Genomic DNA, 22,012 nt, shown 5'->3' with positions numbered 1-22,012 from the left:
GCATGCTGTTTAAAAGCAATGTTTACAAACAATGGCGACCTTGACATCAATAATTATCAGCATGTGATTTCTAACCATGTTTTCGAATTTGCCAATGATCATATTACATGTCACAAAAACAAATTTCATGCTGAAAATGCATTTTAAAGACAACCAGTCATTTAAATCCACAATAGTCACTATATCAATGAAATCCTCCCTGGCCATTCGAAGCTGCGGCTTCATTTAGTGTGGTGTGCTGCCTTTACAGTCAGTTTCCCTTCAAAATGAGGCAAGGAAGTTGTATGAGAGAGAACGAACCCTGCCTTATAACCAGATTGAACTGCATTGGTGTATCCGTGTACCACGAACGAGGCCTCTATACGGAGCTTATTGGAATAACTGGCAGAAATAAATGAGCCGCGTCATGACAAAACCAACATAATGGGTTTGCGACCAGCATGAATCCAGACGTGGTATAATTATACAATTTTCTTAGGACTCAGAGTAAATAATGGACAAATTAAAACAAAATTAACGAGTGTACAGTTTTTTTTTCTTCCTTTTTTTATGAAAATTGTTATACTAGAGATCTATATTTCGCCATATCTAATTTTTCAACTGTTAAACTATGAGAATGATATTTTATGGACATATTGAATATGTTTGATGAATAGATAAACGTACAAAAAAAAACGATCTTATCTTAAACAATGATCACACGTAACTTAAAACTATCTTTCCGTTTGATTTAATGTGAATATATACCAAATTATGGGAGATTCATTTACATCGATGAGATAGTATAACAAAGAAAAGTTTTTTTTTAATTGCGGACCTAAGATTATAAATCAATGAAAATGCCAATATTTCACTGGTCATCAACCACTTTCATAGGCTAACAAAAGTAATATTGGTTTAAATCCGGCTGTATTAGCTTACACTAATCATATAAGATGTTATAATAGGTCGAAACGTTTTAAAAGGGTTAACAGTGTCCACAAATCGTTTGTTCGCGTTATACTATTGGCAAGTTCTAACATTTTATCTGACTTTTTAATATTTTTGACACTGAATTCATATTGAATAATTATTGCCCAGCGTGTATCTGGCGTAATAGATAATGTTTACGTAATTACGGCCAGCAAAATCAATTTGCGGGGAGCTTTAATAGGGCACATGTATTTAGACTCTACATAAAATTCGATATATATGTTGGTTATTCATTATTATAATTCATCAAGAGGGAATTATCAACCGAATGTAAAAGTGAAAGACTTTAATCAGGATATTTTTTTTCCATTTGAAATTAAAACACGGTAAAGAAATACTTTTGTTCAAACGATAAAAGAGAAACTTGTTGAATGGAATTTTTCAGTGTATGCTAGTTAACATTAAAAGCGGTGTCAAAATGATACACGTTGTTGGTTATTCATTATGTTTACTCGGAATCCTGATGGGCACCGTCAAAGGCCAGACTTACGAAAATGTAAACAATTTACGTACAACTTTACTGACGTCATACAATGCTGATATGATTCCGTTGAATGACCAATCGGGCAGTTTAAACGTTAACTTATCCACGATGGTATTTACAATGCCGGAAGTGAACCCAGTACTCGGAGCCATAACAATGGGCATCATGGTCACTCAGGAATGGTACGATGAGAGATTGACATGGACACCGTCTGACCATAACGGAACCATGATGTTCTCCATGAAAGCTGAGAATATCTGGACCCCACCACTAACGGTGTCCAATCCAGTCAAGTTCACACTTCTGGATACACCATGGATGCAGGCTACAATCATGTATAACGGCAAGGTTATGTTTACTGTCGGGGGAATCATACAGTTCTCGTGTTCGTTTTCTATGAAGTTCTGGCCATTCGATAAACATATTTGCACCTTGAATTTATTCCCTTACGGTTATATGGCCAGCAAACTGACATTCACTGTACCCGGAGTCGTCGTTGATACCGGTATTTATTCGGAAAACGGTGAGTGGTATTTAGACACAAATTCGTTTGACTTCAAATTGGGTACTGTCTTTGGCATGAGTGAGATAGTTTACAGCTTCAACATTGCACGGTTGTCATCATTTTATATGCTTACCGTGATTTTACCAATCAATGGCATTGGAATGCTTACATGTTTGGTATTTCTTCTGCCAACCGAGTCCGGTGAACGGGTGAGCTACGCGATTACGATTATGTTATCCCTTGCCGTGTTTCTGACGGTAACAGCCGAGGACCTTCCGAAAAACTCCGAGCCTCTGCCAATAATATGTGTGTACATTTTGATTAACCTGATTATCTGTATTCTAGGACTTTTATTCGTCGTTCTAAATTTGATCGTCTACAATAGGACTGAAAAAGATAAAATGGCAAACATTTACAAATCTACCGTGAAATTCACAAAAAGAAAATGGTTCCGCAGTAAAGTTAAACACGAACCGCCGCGGAAAAAATCTTCGGCTAGAATAGATGTCAAAAGCAAGGATGCATTTACAGATCCTGAGGATGAAATAGCAGACGAAGATATTGAATGGAAAGACGTTAGTGATGCGATAGATAAAATTCTTTTCGTTCTTTTTGTAGTTGTCACGTACATTCCGTCCATCATCATTCTTATTTACACAGCGGCAGCATCCGAATATGTAAGAGGATAATAAAATACATTTGAAGACACCATTGTGAAAGATTACATAATCTTAAAATTTTGTGACTTACATATGAACTACATTTTGATAAAAAAGACAAAATTAAAGAACAAAGAATTGGACTGGCAAAATCTTAAGTATTTCTTTTTCAAACGATTTGGGACTAACTTATACATTCAATATTCGTATGTCTTTGCTGCATAAATATTTTCACACTTCTGTTTGTAACTGTGGACTTATTTAACAAATTGAATATTATGAATAGCTGTGAACAGAAAGAAAATCTGCGAATCAAAATCAGTGGATAAAAATGAAAATGTAACAAAATTTAAATATCACCTTTAGTGATATTAAGAATATTACTAATGGACATGTTAGTAATATTTTATTTTATTCCACACCTTATAAGATAGAACCAACGAATCTTCAGCGTTTGAACCACCTGAAATGTTCCAACAGAAGTCATTATTGGACCCAATTTCATATTATCTACATCAAATGCATATCGTACCCATATTGTGTCATTTCATTTTCAGAGTCCAAAACATCTGTATTTATTACATATCGTACTCCATCTAGTATCGTTTTCATTTTCATAGTACAAAAAATCATATCAAATCGTTGTTGTGAAAAAAAATGGTGGTGTGAAATGAAAGATTTTATGATACATTGTTGAGAACATTACTGCTTCTATTGGACTCGTCCAATATAAGTTTCACAGCATCGTATTCGTCCAAGAGAAATCAGTATTGTACTCAAAACTGTGTAATAACCTCATAGTATAATTGTACATGTTATAAAAACACTAATTTTATCACATACTGTCGCTTGTTTTCTACGTAATACTAGTATTGAGAAGAAAATTTTTCGTTTCAATGAAATATGGAATATATTTTCACGGAATATGATAAAATTCCGCGTAAAAGTTTAAATCAAGTTTATTTTCATTTATTTCAACGCGTTTGGTCACGTGATAAACAGAATCTCACGTCCGTTGTCATGTAATTTGAAATTTTATATATTTTATTAAAAGAATATTTATATCATATGCCAACTCATGCGAGATCCTATATACATGTACATTGTATATCATATAATATTATACCTTAAGAACAATTATAATGTACAATTATACAAAATGTGTAATAGTGTTGATATTGTTGATGTTGATGTTTTGTTTTATTGTTAAGTTTGAATAAGTTCATTTTATCACATGTGTGACATATTTTGTTCCACTGTATAATTAACTGCAATTTCTTTAAAAATAACAGTTCATTTTATATATTTAACTTGTGCTATCTTGCGATTTATTACGTTTTTGTTTGATATAGAATTAGATATGTGATACGTGTTGTTTTTTTCTGTTTCACCCGCTCTTTATAAGAGACTTTGTATGCAGATCTACGTAAAAAATCATTTTAAACAAAACATTCCGGAAAACACAAGATATACTGAAAAAACTCTTGTGCATGTCATTTAATGAAATATGTAATTTGCATACTGAGACTTTTACTTAAAGGCCCATTGTGTCGGAGGAATGGTTTTTAAATTTTATTTCTTAAAAAACTATATATTCGGCGTCCTCTTTGTATGTTTTCAAAAAGTTAGTCATTGGCCAATTATCTTTGTTGCTGTTGCATTTTGGCATTTAGTACAGTAATGGCGATTATGTACTTTGTATGGAAGTCAGAATACTACTTTGTTTACATTTTGCTTCTTTCATGACAGATAATTTTCATTAGGCGCTACTTTCTTCAGGTAAAAAGCATCTAATATACTCAAAAACCATTATTTCAAAATTGTCAAACTAATTAATGTGTTCCCTTTCAAAAAATATATTTTTTAAAATTTATTTTTTTAGGAATAATGTACATCGAAAAAGCTTGTAACAACTTAACGCCTCTTATGTGTCTGAAATTTTGACTTGTTTCCAGCAATGAAATTCAATATCTGCTTCATACACTGACATAGACTAGTGATGCTAAACATGACATTAAAGTAAAATACTTTTTGTGACAATGGTGCAAATGTTCGGAATTCAATACCATTTAACCCATTACCATATATACACGACTTTTCACACCCACTTCTGAGGCCTCAAAATAGTGAATTAAATGCCCTATTTAGACACAAAACACTTGTTTTCGTTTGAGAAATGTTGTTAAAAACAGGTGATCACATTTTCGGAGCGATTTCATATCAACATCAAGAGGGGGGGGGGGGCAGAGGGGGGTATGTGCCCCCTTCTGCTTAGGGGTTTGAAGGAGAGATGTGCCCCCTTCTTCCAAGGGGGTTTGATCTCTAAGAAAAGTTTAGACTTGTGAGAGGCCAAAAATGACCTCAAATCGATCTTAACGTAATATGTAACCAACGCTGAAAAACCTTTGACTCTATCTCAATCCATTGACAAGTTGCAGCACTTTGAAATCAGTTTGATGGTAAAAATCAACGCAAAATAGTGATTTTTTGCAATTTTGAGAGGTTTCCTCGTTGCCATGGTAACAGGAAATTTAAGATTAAGCATGTCGTTACAAAGGCTAAGGTCATTTTTGATGAATATTATAATTATGTATCACAAACCAGCGCCGTATTTATAGAACTAGGTCAGTCCCAGAAGTATGTAACCCTTGACTTTGTTTCTTTCGCTGTTTATCAAATTGTTTAAGGAGGTCCGAAGTGACGCATTAATTAGTAAACACAAGAAATATGGGAGATGTCTTTTGGAAAAAAATATACATTACTGTTACTAACTGTTTTGCTTACGACTCCCTATGTATAGTGCTAAATTTTAGATAATTACAATTTGATGACCAAAATAATTATGTGCTAGCTATGTTTACAAAGATAAAATGTCCGTACCAATGTTATTACACCTGTAAACAAAAACGAAATATAAATACATGAAGTCAGCATCAATCAACAGTATAATTACAAATGATACCTTAAAGTGGAAAGTCAATACTGTTAATGCGTTTTTTAATGTCCGTGCGCAAAAATCGAATGATATTCATACAATTCATATTTGTGCTTAATTAACGGCAGCAATTATGCCCATTTATATTTACAAATACGCACTATGGTCGACCTTTTATATCATTACAAATAAGTCACAATCGATGACACATTCTCGTTTGCTTTTTAACCGAAAGTAATTAGTTTTTGCCTGGCTTATTTTGTTGATATTGTTATCCTTTATTATAATTTGATATGAGTCATCTTTCTGGGAGCAGTTATTGTAAAAACATATACTTTAATAATACTAAAAAATCTGTTATTAAATGGAAAATGATTATTGATAACGTTATTTTGTTGGGGGTTTTTTCCGCATATATTTACAAAATAACGCGTAACAAGTTCTACCACACCATTGTATTGGTAAGCATCCCACAAATATAACTATTTTGTTCAAGAATTCGCATCGCATTGTATGAATGGATTGTTACCAAATCGTTAACACCATTCTAAGCCTCCCCAGAAATTGTTTTATTATTATAATTATTATTATTATGATTATTATTATAATTGATGGAAATTACACTGGAAGGCTGTGGTGCAGTGGTAATATGTTCGCTAAGGAGGTTCGAATCCCGGTCAAGATATCTGCACATATTTTGTGATTTTAAAGTGATATGAACATTCTCAAGGAATTAGTCAAGACATACAAAGGAAAACTTTGGTTGTGTTTTACAAGCTACACAAAACAAAAGAACGAAAAGATATATTCATGTACATGATATTTTAATGCACGTTAGAAACTCTTGCTAAGCACAATTTCATATGCATCAGATTCAAGCTGTCACAGCCAAACATCCGGATGGTAAAAGCCTTAATATTTTTACAATCTGTGCCGGCTCGTAGCCGGTATTACGTTATGATTTTACCGAGGAAACAAATGAAAACAACATAAAACTCCAAATCCATCCAAATTTTAACCGAAACTTAGCTTCCAGCTTATTTTATGATTCACCTATCTAAGCTGGACTCAAAGAAATATTTGGCCAAACAAATTTAGTCTTACATAGTGGCGGCCAAAAAACCTTCAATTCTAACGCCATTTTTAAAAAAGCAGCAAGTATTTCTTTAAGGATAAAATGCTAGTTTCCCTGATTTCTTTTTAATTAATCATATTAACACTGACGTTTGATTTACTTTATTTCATCTGTCTTATCTAAAATAAGTTTTTGTTGGTCAATTAACATAAGTGCCCATCTGCTTACAAAAAGATACTATATCATAGCCCTCTATCATTCCTGTTTATAGTAGACCACCTTTAACATTTTTGGTAACCGTGACACTCCTACTAATTATCCGCCTGTATAAGAAGTAAACAAGCATTTAACTAAATGAAACAATTTTAGTCCTATTGTGTAAAAATATTAAAACATTATCAATAATAATAATTCTGAAAATATGTGCCTTCTGATATGGTAAAACAATACAACAATACTTTTTGTTGTTAAAACCTGAAGAATAGAATGTTCGTTTTAGAATATTAAGATCTCCAGTGATCATTGTTTAATTATAAAAACATGTTTTTATTTACACTCTCCATCATATCAACAAAATGAATAGGATATTTATATACTTTTTATACACTAAAGTTTTAAATAATTATCAAACAAAATCTCTTTTTAAAATCAGGATGTTTGAACTAACAGCTAATTAATTGATATCCTTAAAGAACATTTCTCCGTGACAGTCTCGTCAAAATAAGCCCGCATTGCATTTTTTTCCATTTTTTTTGTATCTTTATGCACATATGTTTGAACAGGGTCTTTCAAAGCCTGGTTTGAACTATACATGCATGAACGTGATTTGTGGTTTGCTTATAGAACGAGTTTCCCGCGCATTAGGTTGTCTTTTATTTGCCTCTCCAGTGCAAGATTTGTAAGAATGGTAATGTTTTACACTCTTTAATCCTTGTTTGTCCAATCAAGTGATAGCTTAACTGTATCAGCTGTGTCCATCTCGTAAAGGGTTCGAGTATTCGAGACTGCATGGAACTGACGTAAAGTCATATGTACAGCGGTTTGAATGAAGTTCCATTAAAAAATTCAAGTATCAAAATCAATGATACGATATAGTACGTCATCACGCACCTGCTGAATGCTCCCGCTCGGACCATTTTTTGTAGAAAGTCCGTCAACTCGAAGGTAAAATACAATTCTATTGTAAGAAATACATCGTAGTTAGAGTATCAAAATATAATGTAACGCACGAAAGAATGGCTACAGTCCGTGAGATAATTGTAAGAAAAGTTTATAGATCTATTACCTGGTTTAGGCCTGGAAACGGGATAAGTTTTTTTTCGAATGCTCCCGCTTGGACTATTCCAACAATCTATGAGAATTATTATTTAAAAAAATGAAATATAACATTATTATATTAAATTAACAAATGTCTCGAGATCACCAACCATGTCACGGAGGAAAATGTGTTTGATGTTAGGGGCAACGCGTTTGGAACGTATTATACATGTAATTGAGTTTCACATTTTTTCATTTAAAATTTCAGCGGAAAGTCCGAGAGGGCTGTTAGATAACATGTACACGTATAAGTTAAATTGAAATCACATTAATTAAAATAAATTAAAAAAAAATACATGTCTAAGTCTAACAACTTTGATTAGTTAGCAAGGCGCCGCCATTTTGAAAAGGTTGCACTCTTTCTACAATCGCAACTTTTCGGTCCTTTCCGTCAGTCTTCGGATAAGGACCTCGAAAACTATAGTATGCAACGGTATTTCAGTCTTACCTACGCATGTAAACAAATAGTAATTTAATGCTAAGATTTGTTGACAAGTTTTTATCCAATATATCAAGTGAAGGTCGACCTAAAATAAGTAAATTCATAGATATAATAGTAAACAATACTTATTATTATGGTAGTAGAAACCGAAAGTACAAAATGCCAACCTGTCAAAGTTGAGTCGGATTTGTTTAAAATTGTACATTAGAGGTTATATTCATATTAAAAATGGTTCTCCAACATATTTCTTATCATAATTGTACTGAAACAAACTTTATTTTCCTTTGTAGGTCAAATATATACATTCGTTTTACATTATCCACGTGGTAGAACTACTTTTTATCCGTATTATTTCCGAGGTTATTAAAGATAATAGCCGATGACGTTCCGATTGCCTTTTCTATACTTGAGTTATATTTAGATTACAAGTTGCTTTTGAAAAAAACAACAACAACAACAACAACAAAACAAACACAAAAGAACAAAAACGTTTACACAATCCAGACTTTGCTTTTCAAATCATAAATCAAATAAAAATGTGTTTATTTATTTTTGGTATGTATATAAAACATTTCACAGAGCATAAGCTATGTATAGCTTTTGACGGACATTATCTATCCAAAATTAAACTTCCAGTAGAAGTATGATGTAGAAAATCAGTGAATAAATATCATTATCATTGATAAGAAATAAAGAAACGATGATAAAAAGTTTCTTTGTAACATATATTATGATAAATCATCACGTTTAAAATAAGGTAAAAACAACAGGTCTGATTAGAGATTATTAAAAATTGCGAACGAGATATTCGCAAACACTTGGAACACTCGATGATATGTTGAACACCACCAATTCATTCATATCTATTTAAAGTTACAAAATACCTGTATATACCTATCATTTACGAAGTCCAGGAAAGACCTGGTTTATATATTGAAAAGTTTATGCTTGTTATTATATCATAAGAGCTTTCTGCGTCATAGGTAGCAAAAATTGCAGAGTAGTTTTTACATCAAGTAAATACGTACAATTCAATAGCTCCTAATCTCAGAAAGAAAAGATTCAGTTGTTTACTTTTAATAGTTGTTTTTCAATTACATGTTATTGATCCTAGAACATTCTTTTCTGGTTGGATTGAATGTGATACATATCTGCTCCCGCTATAGCAAGACTGTTTGGCTAGAAATTCCGCCTTGTCCCGGAACCCGGTTCCTACATAAATTCCGTAGATTTCTCCGTAGTTGTTTCCGGATTGTAATTCGAGAGTAAGATAATCATGACCTCCGTAATTATACGCCGTTAGGACGACACTCTCCATTGATTTGTTCTCACTATAATTTAAAAATATTCAAAGAATTTACAAATGTCTAGGCATCTAAGTATATGTATCATAAAAGTATCAAACCGCTAACATTTAAACTAATATGTTCATGAATAATGAAAATATGATATTGGTTAAACCAAAAAAAATAAATTGTTTCTCTGAATGATTAGAAACTTTCTGCTTCCTGTACTTCATCCACTAGTATAAATGGTGTCAATTTGCTATCAATATGATAAGAAAGATGAGTTACATCAAAACAAAAATGCACCTTATAGGTTCTAACTTACTTCACAGTACATTTTCTTTGTGGACTTGACACGCTGATATTTACTGACACCTCAAATGGTGAACCAGTTGTACTGACACCCGGACATCTCACCTTCAGGCAAGCAAATCTTGAAGTGTGATTCAGTTTTAACTCGGAATCTACTGGAGCGGTTGTGAAGTTTCCAAATGAAACTGATTTGTTGTTAGCTAGTGTGCTCACAGCGGTGAATATCGTGTCAAAGTATGCATTCTGTGGATAGAAATGCCTACGCTTTCGAAAACATCTATTCATTATGATTTTCATTCACAGCACGTTCTGCTACATGAGTTAACGTAAATTGTTCAATATGATTTAGTGTATATGTATATACAATGAACGGTTGCTGTTTGTAACATGTCGTAAACCATTAATAGAAATAGTAATATACTGCTTTAATCCACATCCTAGTTAAAGGAAATTGATAATTATAAAATAAAACTCAAAAGGTAATGAAATAAGCTTTTGAATTACAAGAATGGGTATTAAACACACAAAAGAAAAAAAAGAACAAAAATAAAAAACAGAAACATTCAATGAATGAATGAATGAATGAATAAATGAATGCATCAATCAATCAATTAATTAATTAGTCAATCAAACAAACAAACAAACAAGCAAACCAACAGAATTACCTCCACTTGTATTTTGATGTAACAAATTTTGTTATCTCCAGACATTTTTGGAGCATCATACCACGAAAGTGGGTCATAATCTCTGGACATCAACGGATTGAAATGTGGCTGCAACCGTTCCTCAATAACGCTACCTTTATATAAATTACTACATAAGTATTATTCTTTTCATCTAGAATTGCATTGCAAGGGTTAACACTGACAGGACTACGATAACGCTATCCTTAAAATGCAATAATCATTGCAAAATTGTTGTTATTTAAATTAACTTTACCATTTACATTTAGTTAATTTTGATCATTTTTGTTATTTGTTTTTACAAAAAAAAAAAAAAAAAAAAAAAAAAAATAATAGTTACCGATTTCACAAATCGGTCCATAAAAATTTGATTGACATCTGCACGTATTGTCCGCAATGCACACACCACCGTTCTTGCAGGATGGTTGACATGTTGGCAGTTCTAAAATAAACGATTTTTTTTAAAAAAAATCCATAAAACTTTGTTTGTATAACTTTTGTTATACAATCATGAAGTCAAACAGTCTACACTAGTACAAATGTATATCAAAATACGATTAAACATAGCTGATGTAGTTGATATTCTCATTTTGTTATTTAAATATCCATATATCTATGAACTTATATATGCACGGCTTCAAATAGTATATATAAGTGTACCAACATTGGCCTACATATCATCGGTGATCTGTATACGGCCACGTTGTACAATATAATTTCTTAAGTTAAAAATTGGGCGCGTTTCAAACTTACCTTGGCAACATACACCTGTAAATGGTTGAGGACAGCTACATTTTTCGTCAATAAATTTGCCATCATTTAAACAAACCTGGCCACATGGGTTTGAATCATATTTAAAGGAATCTTGTAAAGGCAAACTAAAGACAAGACCAAAGATTCTATAATGTAGGATACAATTTGCTGTCCGTCGTCGAATACCGCCACCGCATGTCTGACCGCACGAACCCCATGATGACCATGCTGTCCAAGAAGTTCTATAACATGAGCTACTTGTACAAGCACACGTTTTAGTCGTACCACCTTAAAACATTAAACAATAAGAAACGTTGAAAAAACATGTTACAAATATTGACACATAGACGGGCTATTTTCAATGACAATACTAGCTCTAGTTAAATAGCAAAACAAAACTTCATTGAATATTTATTTAAACTGTTTTAAAGGCACTAGGTTCGGACACTCTTTTCTTAAAGTATTACATCTTAACATATTTTGAATGAATATTTTCGTGTTAAATGTTCAACGATGATAATAAGACGTTTATATAAAGAAGGGAAGATATAATAAATAACACGTCGTTAAAAATCATGTGTTTTGGAAAATTTTTGAATCTCAGTTATAATTGCTGGAACCATATGGATACTAGCTTTAGTCATATTTCTAAAGAAATATATCTAAAGTATATCTAAGTATTCACAATGCCAGTAAAGCTCTAGCACGCTTTCGTAAGTTTTACTGAATTTATTACTTTTGCAAAGTCACCAACGGCATGGGGCGTTTCAGCCGATTTTGACACGTACATGTAAGCTATTTCAGTGGATAATTAGTGTTTTAGGTTAGGTAACAAAATACTTACTCACTAGAACTTTTTAAAGTTCTTAAGAAAAATGCTTGACCCAGAAAACAAGCTAATAAAGGTAAATTCTTACATACTTTCATACTGACACAGGCAAGCATATACAGTAATAAAATAAATATGAATTATTTACCTGTGAAAAGAGATGCAACAATTAAAACGCAAAGCTCTAACACAACACCTTTCATCTTCGAGCTAATTCACAACTTTAATACCGATTGTTTTCAATGCGTACACAATATAAGTTTATATTTTTTAATGTTCTTTATCAAGATTTCAAGTCTGCTTGGTCGTAAATTATTATAAAAAATCTAACTAAACGTACCATCATGTGCTCAGGATAAAAGGTTTCAGTAAATTTACTACATTTGATTATATTGCTGTTCAAATAGTTAGAAAGAGAAATCAAATGAATTGAAGTATTGGCAGATATATCATATGATTATAAATATCATTGCACTTAGATTTAATATGAAGTCATTCTTTCTTATTTCCTTTCTTCTTGTTTTGTTTAATTCTTTAAACCTTTTTCTTCAAATACTTGCTTTCTATTTTTTTACTTTGTATATAAAGATAAATCTATACTCAGTTGTAAAAGAAAGTGTGCACTTGTTTACAAGAAAATTTTGTGTACTTATTTAAGCAAAACATTGACAAATTTGGTATTGCAGTTTGCTACACGACGGTTTCCATTTGATTCAAATTTGATCATTATCAGAACTTTGATCCTAAGAGGTGAAAAATTGTGATTTTTGTATATTTATGCGTTACTCTCCGCTACGATGGTCCATTATCAGAATCGATATTTACACTCACATTGAGTAAATCCTATGTAATTGCCTAACGGTCAAGACAGTCCTCAACTTTCAGTAAAGTGGTATTCAGGTTATAAAGTAAGTGTCGAGTGAACTCAGGAAAGTTGAGAATCTGTGAGATTAGGAGGGGGCTACCTTGAGGTGTCCTCAATTAAATAATATTGAATACCACTTAGTTTTTAGTATTTTTTGATATTGAATAATTTCGTCCCATATACATTTTAGTGCAACATATTGGCGAACAGACTGTATTTGAGGAAATAAATGATGAAAAACAGATACTTATGAACATAGATGATCCCAATAAAGTTATGCCAGAAATTGAATTTTATCAGAAATTTTGATTTTCAAAGGAGTGTACCCGGAATTATACAAGTAGTACGAACTATTAAGAGTGCATTCATTCGCGGGATATCAGTACTTATGCAAAAAAAAAAATGAATGATTGTTACGAATTTATACGATTTTAAGTTAAATATTTCTTGAATTTCCTTTTATCCATGAAAATGACTGATCCTGCGTTTGTCAATGTGACCGTCGATGACTCTGGACTCGAGTCCCCGGATGATTTGTCGTATGCGTCTAGATATAGGCCTTTGTAAATATTTATGTTTTAAACAAGTGCCATTTAGTTATAATTATTGTTTTGTTTATGAAATATTAAGAATAACAGTTAGATACAAGTTATATCGCATTGTTTGAATTTTGGGATTGACATAGAATTCCCAATCTATATATTTAACGATATTTCAAATAAGGAAACATGTTTGTTTTGTTTTCTTTTACAACATGGTTACACTTTTGCAATGTATATTGAGTGATGTTATGCAATAAAACCGATTGGTCAACTTTTGAAGTCTCCCTCACGAGAGGTAAGGTTGAGTATACAAAATGAATACCACTTTCCACACCGTAAGTCTACTCCAACATTACTTGAGGTGACCTTTCGCGAGTTTAAGTCGAGATTGAGATTAAGTATCGTTTGTGATCACTGGCCGATGTCTACTTATCGCGAAAGGTATTGAGCGTAAGTTAGGATATGATTTTGATGAGATTGGACATATAAATGAATGTATCACATGTTTAACTAAAGAAGTTTTTACAGCAGCTAGATCAATAAAGTACAGTGAGTTAGCCAATAGCGGATCATAGCCAATAACGGGTCAGTCAGTAATTTAATAAATTATTTTACTTAATGTTTTGAACTTAAAAGTGTTATAACCTATCAGTCGTGTGCATTTGGATGTTAGCTCCTCGACAGCGAAAAAAAAAATGTAAACATCCGGATAATTCTAATCAGATTCTTTCAGATGCTTTACCAAGCGTTTCCGTTTGTCGCGAAATATTGCGCCAGTAACAACACAAATTCGCAGTCGCTGCTTTATTGCTGAAAAACCCCAAAAGATATTAGATCAAAGCTGGTAGGTATTTGATGCCCAATATGTTAACTATCTGCAGCAGCAGCCGTTTAAAAAATGCATGAGGAATTATAGTGATAGCACTGGTGAATTAAAATGCATCACGTTGCCCAATAGCGGGTCATGTAATTTTCCAGGAAGGGACCGCCTCAAAGTTATTCAACAGGTTTTAGAAAATATTTTTTAAAGCAAATTTTGGTTTGTATACAAATAAATATAAAATTTAATTTATTTATGTTATTATTGCAAGTGAATTATGCAGTCCATGCTAAAATATGGTGTTTTATGTAGTATAAACTGCTGCAACATTGAAATGCTACTGTATTGTTCTAGACTAGATTCCTAAATATTATTTTTAACTGTACAGTAACTTCTTTATTTTAAGTTATCCATTTTAAACTTCAAATACATGTTTTTTATCATCACCCACAGGATGTGTGACAAAATTTATTACTTTAGCACACATTTTTTTACAGAATTATTTCCCAATTGAGCTTAGAATTTTGTTTAAAATTTAATAAAAAAAATTTTTTATTATTATTATTTTTATTACTTCTTCATTTCTTGTGGTATCTACTTTTATCTTCAAATGTTTGTTACTTATTATCACACACATCACATGTGATAGATTTATCACTCTAGCATGAATATTTTTGTAATCACCCCCCGGACTTTTGGTTATTGTTCTTTGTCATTACTCACATCATGACATGACAAGCTCATTTGTTTACTTGTTTTATTGTTTCAGATTCTAATGCCTAAGGTAAAGATAAAAAGTGTTCAATGTAGTCCAGCCCAGAATGCAGCCTCCTCAGTGGTAAAAAAATACAGAGGGAAGCGAATGAGTCCTGGGAAAGTGCAGAGAGTGAGACGAGCCCTATACAGTGTGTAACAAGAGTATGTCACTAAGAAAAGCTGCATGTGACCATGGACTGTCATACCGGTTTTTGCAAAGGAGATACAGTGGGGAAACAGACATCAACACTATGAAAGGTCCTGCTACTGTTTTCATTGAACAGGTAGAAACATCTATGGCTGAGTGGTTAAGTGAGATGGCCCAGAGAGGCTTTGGCCTCAGAATGTCTAACTGTAGAGCCTGAATATACAAATATCCATGATACTGATGCCTGCTTGGTGTGGTTTCCGCCACTTGAGTCATTCCAAACATTGTTACATGATAGTGTCACTGACCAAAAACGCCAGCTACGGTTGCGAGATGTAGCAGGACTTCCAATTAGCCATGTTCCACGAGGGATAGCTGTTTTTTTCCGTACCATTATGAACAAAGGATATATCGTAGCTGAAGTTACCGGTGAGCCCACTCAGAGTTTCCAACCATGGCCGGCTCCAAGTTCTGAAGGTGGTGGGGTTGTGTTGCCATGCAACTATATTATATTTCACCCAGATATTGAGAGTAATTTTCAAAAACTTTCTGTAATGTTAGATAAAATCCCAGGAGGCCCTGCTATGACACTGAACAAGGAATAAACATGTGTAAATTTTCAAGGCTATCATTTTATTTTTTCAAAGCTTAGTTATTTTTAATGTCCATTTTGCACTTTCCAAAAGTTACTTATTGGTCATATTTCTGAACCATTTTTAGTTTCCTTTTTGCTTAGGTTTAGTACAGTAAAAGTTAATTAGTATTTTGTATTAATTTACTTGCTTTATCACAATGATTTTATATTCAAAGGTATTTTTATCAGATAATAAGCATCTCATATGATATAAATCCATATTACAACATATTTAAACTCATTTTTGCACTTTCGACAGAATTAATAATCTTTCATACACATAATGTGCCTGTAAGTGACTGAAAATTCATAATTTTTTTAACCAAGCAAATATTGTTTAATAATCTAGTCAATATTGTTTTACATCATTACATGTATTTTTTTAGGTTTGACATTGAACCAAATCAATATTGTTTTACATAATTAAATGTTGTTTTTTTTAGGTTTGACGTTGATGTTTAATGATCGAGTCAATTTTGTTTTACATAATTACATGGGTTTTTCTTTAGGTTTGACTTTGAACCAAGTCAGTATTGTTTAATGATCTAGTCAATATTGTTTAACATTATTCACATGTGTTTTTTTTAGGTTTGACGTTGAACCAAGTCAGTATTGTTAAATGATGTAGTCAATATTGTTTTACATCATTACATGTATTTTGTTATAATTTTATTTGTTTATATCACAGAGTGTACTCAATAAGAGAAAATCAGTTGACAATTTTGTTTGTTTGTTATTCTTAGAAAGTGTATCCTCATAATGACCACATAGAAGAACATGCAAATTTCTTGAGACTGCATTTTAACCTTTTGATTCACAACAAGAGACTTGTGTTACAGTTAATTAAATGGAATTTTACATAGAATGTGCACAAAATTGCTTCGATGAGCTGCTTTGTCCCCTGTAACCCTGAAAATGAAATAAATATGTTATCTACACAATTTACAATTCATTGAGCAGATATCTAGATCAGCATTATTACAATCATTATTGTTTTTACCACAATCATGCAGCTGCCACTTGGATTCTTTACTTATTGGTACCCTTTTCACTTTAATACTCAGCGGTAACACATAGTTGTGTAATATTTTCCTGGTTAAGGGAAGAATTTGACAGATAATTAATGTTTTGAGAAAACCCCACGTTCGTTTATCACGTGACCCGCTAATGGCCGATTTGACCCGCTATTGGCATGTTTACAAAGGGTTTGGAAACGGTAAATACACCACGATGCATTCAAAATATGAATTCACACGAAGTATACAGTAAAAGGGGAATAAAAATACTTCTTATCATCATACATTTATATATGAATCTAAAAATCGTTCGTTCATAAACACTAAAAGTTTCGCTAGTGACCCGTTATTGGCCAACTCACTGTATATTCTTGCATTATTATCAGACAGGATTATTTACATTTTACGCCGGTGCTAGATAAACCTGTCTTACACACCCATGTAAAGGCCTCAACAGACGGTAGGATTTTGAAGTACAACACCAATTAAAACTAAGATGTACAAGCAAATCTTAATGTGTGACGGCTACTATTTCTTAAATTCGTAAACCTAAAGTCTAGATGTAAGGGCCGGATATGACATGTTCTATTTTGTAAATCTTGTCGTACAGACTTCTACAGACCTCCCACAATGACAAGTAACAGGTAACCTAATTATCTCCTGATAATGGGTGTAATGAATTAAATTCCAGAACAACAGTGCTAAAAGATAAACATAGTAATAAGATGGGGTAAAAATGATGACGAAAAACTCTTCCGGAAACCAAAAATTGTGGTATGTTCGAATCCCAAATTGTTCGGAAAAAAATGATTATGTCACGGTATTGAACTATTCTCTAATCAGGGGAGGTAGTTTGTAGGCGGCCGGCTGGCTCAGTTAGTAGAACCTCAGTACGGTATTCCGAGGGTCCCAGGTTTGAGTCTCGGTCAGGCTGCACATTAATAAAAAAATTAAAAAAATGGAGTAGTTTCAATCATTACTCATGGAGAAAAAAATTATTTAGTGAGTAAAGTATGTAAGGCATCAACTGGGAGGGAACTTTTTGAGGGAAACCTGGGATGATTCCTACAATGCAGAATAACCGTCTGAATGCAAGTGTTGTATTTCTTTGAAAATTGTATATCTTATCTCTAAATCCTACCGTCTGTTAAGGTCATAAGACAAGGCGCATACTGTAAATAACGATTTCCAACGCGCCGTTTTGAACGGATTGCGATTTTAGAATGTTCTCATTTTGCCTTATCAATAAAGTTGTGAATTCATACGATACTGAGAAAAAATGTGCTAAACGAAACTATATGTTTCCGTCATTTTTGTCCAAATAATGATTAATATGTAATATGTAAGAAAAGAAATCAAACACAATAGAAATGTCTAGCTCTCGGGATACCCTCGAGCTAAAAATTCCGGTCTGTACCAACAACCGATGTAAGATCCTTATAGTAGTTACCAGCAAGTTTTGTTGGATTGTTTTGCATGATAGAATATAAAGCAATTAAACCGAGACGGAATGTCACAACAATGGAATTAAAGACAGTCTAGTATTTCTACCTGTATTTTGTGCTTGTTGGACAAACAGCCACCATACTATTCTATTGACAGTGTAAAGTAGGGTTAATACGTGTATGTAACCACTTTGATTAGATTTAAGGAGAGAACTTACAGACATATCAAAGATATATGCCCAATAATAATAAATAACACACTACTTGATAGAGATTTAAAGTACTTATAATGTCAAATATATTAGAGTATTATATCATTGTATACAAGTATTTATATAACTTGTAAAAAGCTGTAATCTACCACATCAAATCTTTATTTTATATCAATGAGCAACTTCATGTGATTTATAACGACTATGTGATTTAATATCCTGGAGAACTTAATTTATATGCTCTGAATGACATTAGGTATAAAATATACCGATGATTATCAAAAGATGCAATACGTGTATATACTTTGCGAGTGTCCATCTAAGGGTTCAAGAAAAGTACATGTAGTTCAACATCGATTCTTTTGAAGACCAGAAATACTTTTTTAAAACTCTGAAGGGGGCATTGAAAAGATGTCATAGAAAACGGATTGAAATGACTTTAATCAGTTGCTTGAGTATCTGTCTAACATTTAAGGGATGACCGAGTGCTAAAGGCACTAATGTCTGCCTTTCAACCCTGTATAATATGACCAATACCTTTAGGACGGTGAAAGGTAACACTGTTATTACACAAGAACCGTCTGCTTTTTCACGTGAAACATTTACAATAAATTAACCATTAAGCTTATGTATACTGTTATATTTTTGAAAAAGTTTCAAATTATATATTTGATTAAATTTACTTAGGAGTGATACAAATTGACACCGTTTCCTTTATAATTAAATGGATTGTAAATTGTCCTCTATAAATGAAAAAAATCATGCATTTTAAATCGACAAGAGAAAGGCTACTTGAGAAAAGAACGTAATGCGTAATACAAGCTAATATATGTAATTAAAACAAATCTCTGCAAAAATAAATAGGAATTTACAATTTACAGTAGTCTTTATACAATTTTAGCCATTAACATTATTTTTAGAAACATGACTCATGCTTTCTGCTGTCAATCTACCTAGGCAATCACTATAAAAAGTAAATACTTTATGAGTTGCCGTAGAAAATTTTAAAAAGACAGAAAATAAATTAACTTTACAAACTCGAGAGTGACATTTTTGACTTTAGAAAATAAACGTCGTTTTATCCATCAAACCTCTTAAATGTTACTTAATTCATATCAGGCAAACAATTCAAAATTATTTTGGAAAAAAAAAACAGGAAATAAATACTGGTATGTAAATGTATTTTATTTTCCTACAAGAGGAATTGCTATGAACTAAGACATTAGGAATAAACCTAACGTTTATATATACATGGGTTCAAATCACATTGGTGTTATATGCCGGTAAGGTAATGTTTATGTTTATGTTTATTTTGGACTCCAAAGGGAAAAATAAGCGTTGGTATTTTAACTACAGGAGAATACAATGTCAATCTAATCAAAGAGACGAAATAGAGGGGATTAGCCGCTGCTGTCCCTATTTCCATCCTTTGCATGATTATGCCCCTGTGCAAGTTTAGACTTTCACAATTCATAAGTACAAGTATGAGCAGTTTAATCATCCGCTATACAGTTCAACCTTGGCCAAAAATGATTATAATCTGTTTCAAAATTGTCCCACTTGTGTTGAACGAGATGTTAGGACAATGATGAGCTCATGCATGTAAAAAGACGCCTTTAATTTCAAATTTATATTCTGCTTTAGAGAAAAGAAGGCAAAATGCGTTAAAGTAAAGAAGGATAACATTGAAGAATGATATTGTAAACATCTCCAAATTTATGAGTTAAAATTCTAGGTTTCACAAACTCCCCATCAGTAAAATAAAAGCTAAAAGTAGTCATGACATGCATGATAAATTCTTCCCAGCCAATCCTTAAATTGTGCAGAGGACAAAGTGGTAAAGCTGTCTAGTGGTTATTAGTGACTGCGTTTAAAAAAATAAAATGCTTAAATTTGATATTTGAAAATATTGATTATTGCTACACAGTCTCTTTGATTTTTTTTAATTTGTACTTAGGTATTATTGATTCCGGCACGTTTATGTGTGGAAAATTCACTACCGCTCAATCCGGTGCTTGGGGCGTGATAAAAATTGCATTTTATCACTATCTCTCAGGTACAGACTCAATCAAACCGAGTATGCAATGTTCATGCAATTATGTTGTGATTAATGCTTCCGATGGATAACTCTTTCTCCAGATATTTATATATCACAACAGCAGGTGTCAAATGCCGTGTGACAGCTCTACAAAATTTTGCATATCCATTTGAGATCAATAAATTCAGTAATGAATCTACACCAATATATTATTCTATTTATCACTTACCCATAGGCAAAGAGAAAAAATAAAGAAAGGGAGACAAACAATTATTTTTTCATTGAAGAGCCTACAGTATAGTGTAACGCTAACAATAAACACACCTTTAGAATGTGTAGGTATCACGCAAATGACGTAAAGTCAAGATCTTAGAGGATGGCGCAAAACAGTTTTACCGTGTCGAAAAAAACGGCAAGTGTTTGTGAAATTACGTCTCTATTTGAATGAGTTGAGGCTCGTACAAGGCACCTATCTTTTCATAATTTTGTTAAAAAATGATAACTACTTTCTTTTTAATCATCCGCCTTACAGTTCAGATTTGGTCAACATGTGTATTATCTGTTTCTTGTGTTGAACGAGATGTTAGGACAATGATGAGCTCATGGTTGCAAAAAAACGCCTTTAATTTCAAATTTATATTCAGGAGGCCAAATGCGTTAAAGTAAAGAAGGATTACATTGAAGAATGATATTGTAAACATCTCCAAATTTATGAGTTAAAATCCTAGGTTTCACAAACTCTCCATCAGTAAAATAAAAGCTAAAAGTAGTCATGACATGCATGATAAATTCTTCCCAGCCAATCCTTAAATTGTGCAGAGGACAAAGTGGTAAAGGTGTCTAGTGGTTATTAGTGACTGCGTTTTAAAAATATAAAATGCTCAAATTTGATATTTGAAAATATCACTTAATAGGCACTTAACTTTTCATAATTTTGTTAAAAAATGATTATTACTTTCTTTTTAATTGACGTTTTTGTAGGACATGACATGTGACTACAGACTTTAGCATTTTGCACTGTCGTTAAAGAATATTTTTGCTTACAATTACAGTTCATACTTGCAAAATGGACATTTATTTTCGTGCTGCTATAAAACCGTATTACTTATATGGAAATGACGGTGAGTTAAAATGAATTCAACTGTTTATGCAATGTATGATAGTTTTGAAGTGTTTTGCTTAGAGATGTGTTACGTCTTCAGTAACAGACAAACAACTTTTTTTCTTCTTAGATATTGCTGGTATAAAAAGATCTGTAACAGTTTCCGGCATGATGAAAAGTTT

The 22,012-nt window shown here is 32.4% G+C and overlaps 2 protein-coding genes across 2 annotated transcripts; one reads left to right on the top strand and one right to left on the bottom strand.

Annotated features, from left to right (window-relative positions):
* The first annotated feature begins 671 nt into the window (after positions 1 to 671).
* On the top strand, positions 672 to 2,691 carry LOC132751182 (neuronal acetylcholine receptor subunit beta-3-like). The gene has a single exon (XM_060741320.1). It carries the CDS (start codon positions 1,361 to 1,363, stop codon positions 2,648 to 2,650), a length of 1,290 nt encoding a protein of 429 aa, XP_060597303.1. The 5' UTR covers positions 672 to 1,360; the 3' UTR covers positions 2,651 to 2,691.
* A 5,410-nt stretch (positions 2,692 to 8,101) lies between these two features.
* On the bottom strand, positions 8,102 to 12,509 carry LOC132751181 (uncharacterized). Its single transcript, XM_060741319.1, has 6 exons — positions 12,401 to 12,509; positions 11,424 to 11,711; positions 11,011 to 11,112; positions 10,653 to 10,786; positions 10,001 to 10,230; positions 8,102 to 9,720 (listed from the first exon to the last, which is right to left on the bottom strand). The coding sequence occupies exons 1-6, from the start codon at positions 12,453 to 12,455 to the stop codon at positions 9,480 to 9,482; spliced, it is 1,050 nt and encodes a 349-aa protein (XP_060597302.1). The 5' UTR covers positions 12,456 to 12,509; the 3' UTR covers positions 8,102 to 9,479.
* Positions 12,510 to 22,012: the final 9,503 nt, after the last annotated feature.

The sequence above is a fragment of the Ruditapes philippinarum genome, unplaced genomic scaffold (assembly GCF_026571515.1).
Source record: "Ruditapes philippinarum isolate M1 unplaced genomic scaffold, ASM2657151v2 ctg6018_1_1_1_1, whole genome shotgun sequence".
NCBI classification, from domain to species: Eukaryota; Metazoa; Mollusca; class Bivalvia; order Venerida; family Veneridae; genus Ruditapes; species Ruditapes philippinarum.
The sequence above is the reverse complement of the archived record's forward strand: the minus strand, read 5'-3'. Positions and strand labels throughout refer to the sequence as shown.

Excerpts from the sequence above, each read along its gene's own strand:
- LOC132751182 (XM_060741320.1), top strand. The coding sequence starts at position 1,361 with ATGCTAGTTAACATTAAAAGCGGTGTCAAAATGATACACGTTGTTGGT.
- LOC132751181 (XM_060741319.1), bottom strand. The coding sequence starts at position 12,455 with ATGAAAGGTGTTGTGTTAGAGCTTTGCGTTTTAATTGTTGCATCTCTT. Across the intron at positions 10,231-10,652 it reads ACATCAAAATACAAGTGGAG|AATGCATACTTTGACACGAT; the intron begins GTAATTCTGTTG and ends TTCTATCCACAG. Across the intron at positions 9,721-10,000 it reads CAAAGAAAATGTACTGTGAA|TGAGAACAAATCAATGGAGA; the intron begins GTAAGTTAGAAC and ends TTTAAATTATAG.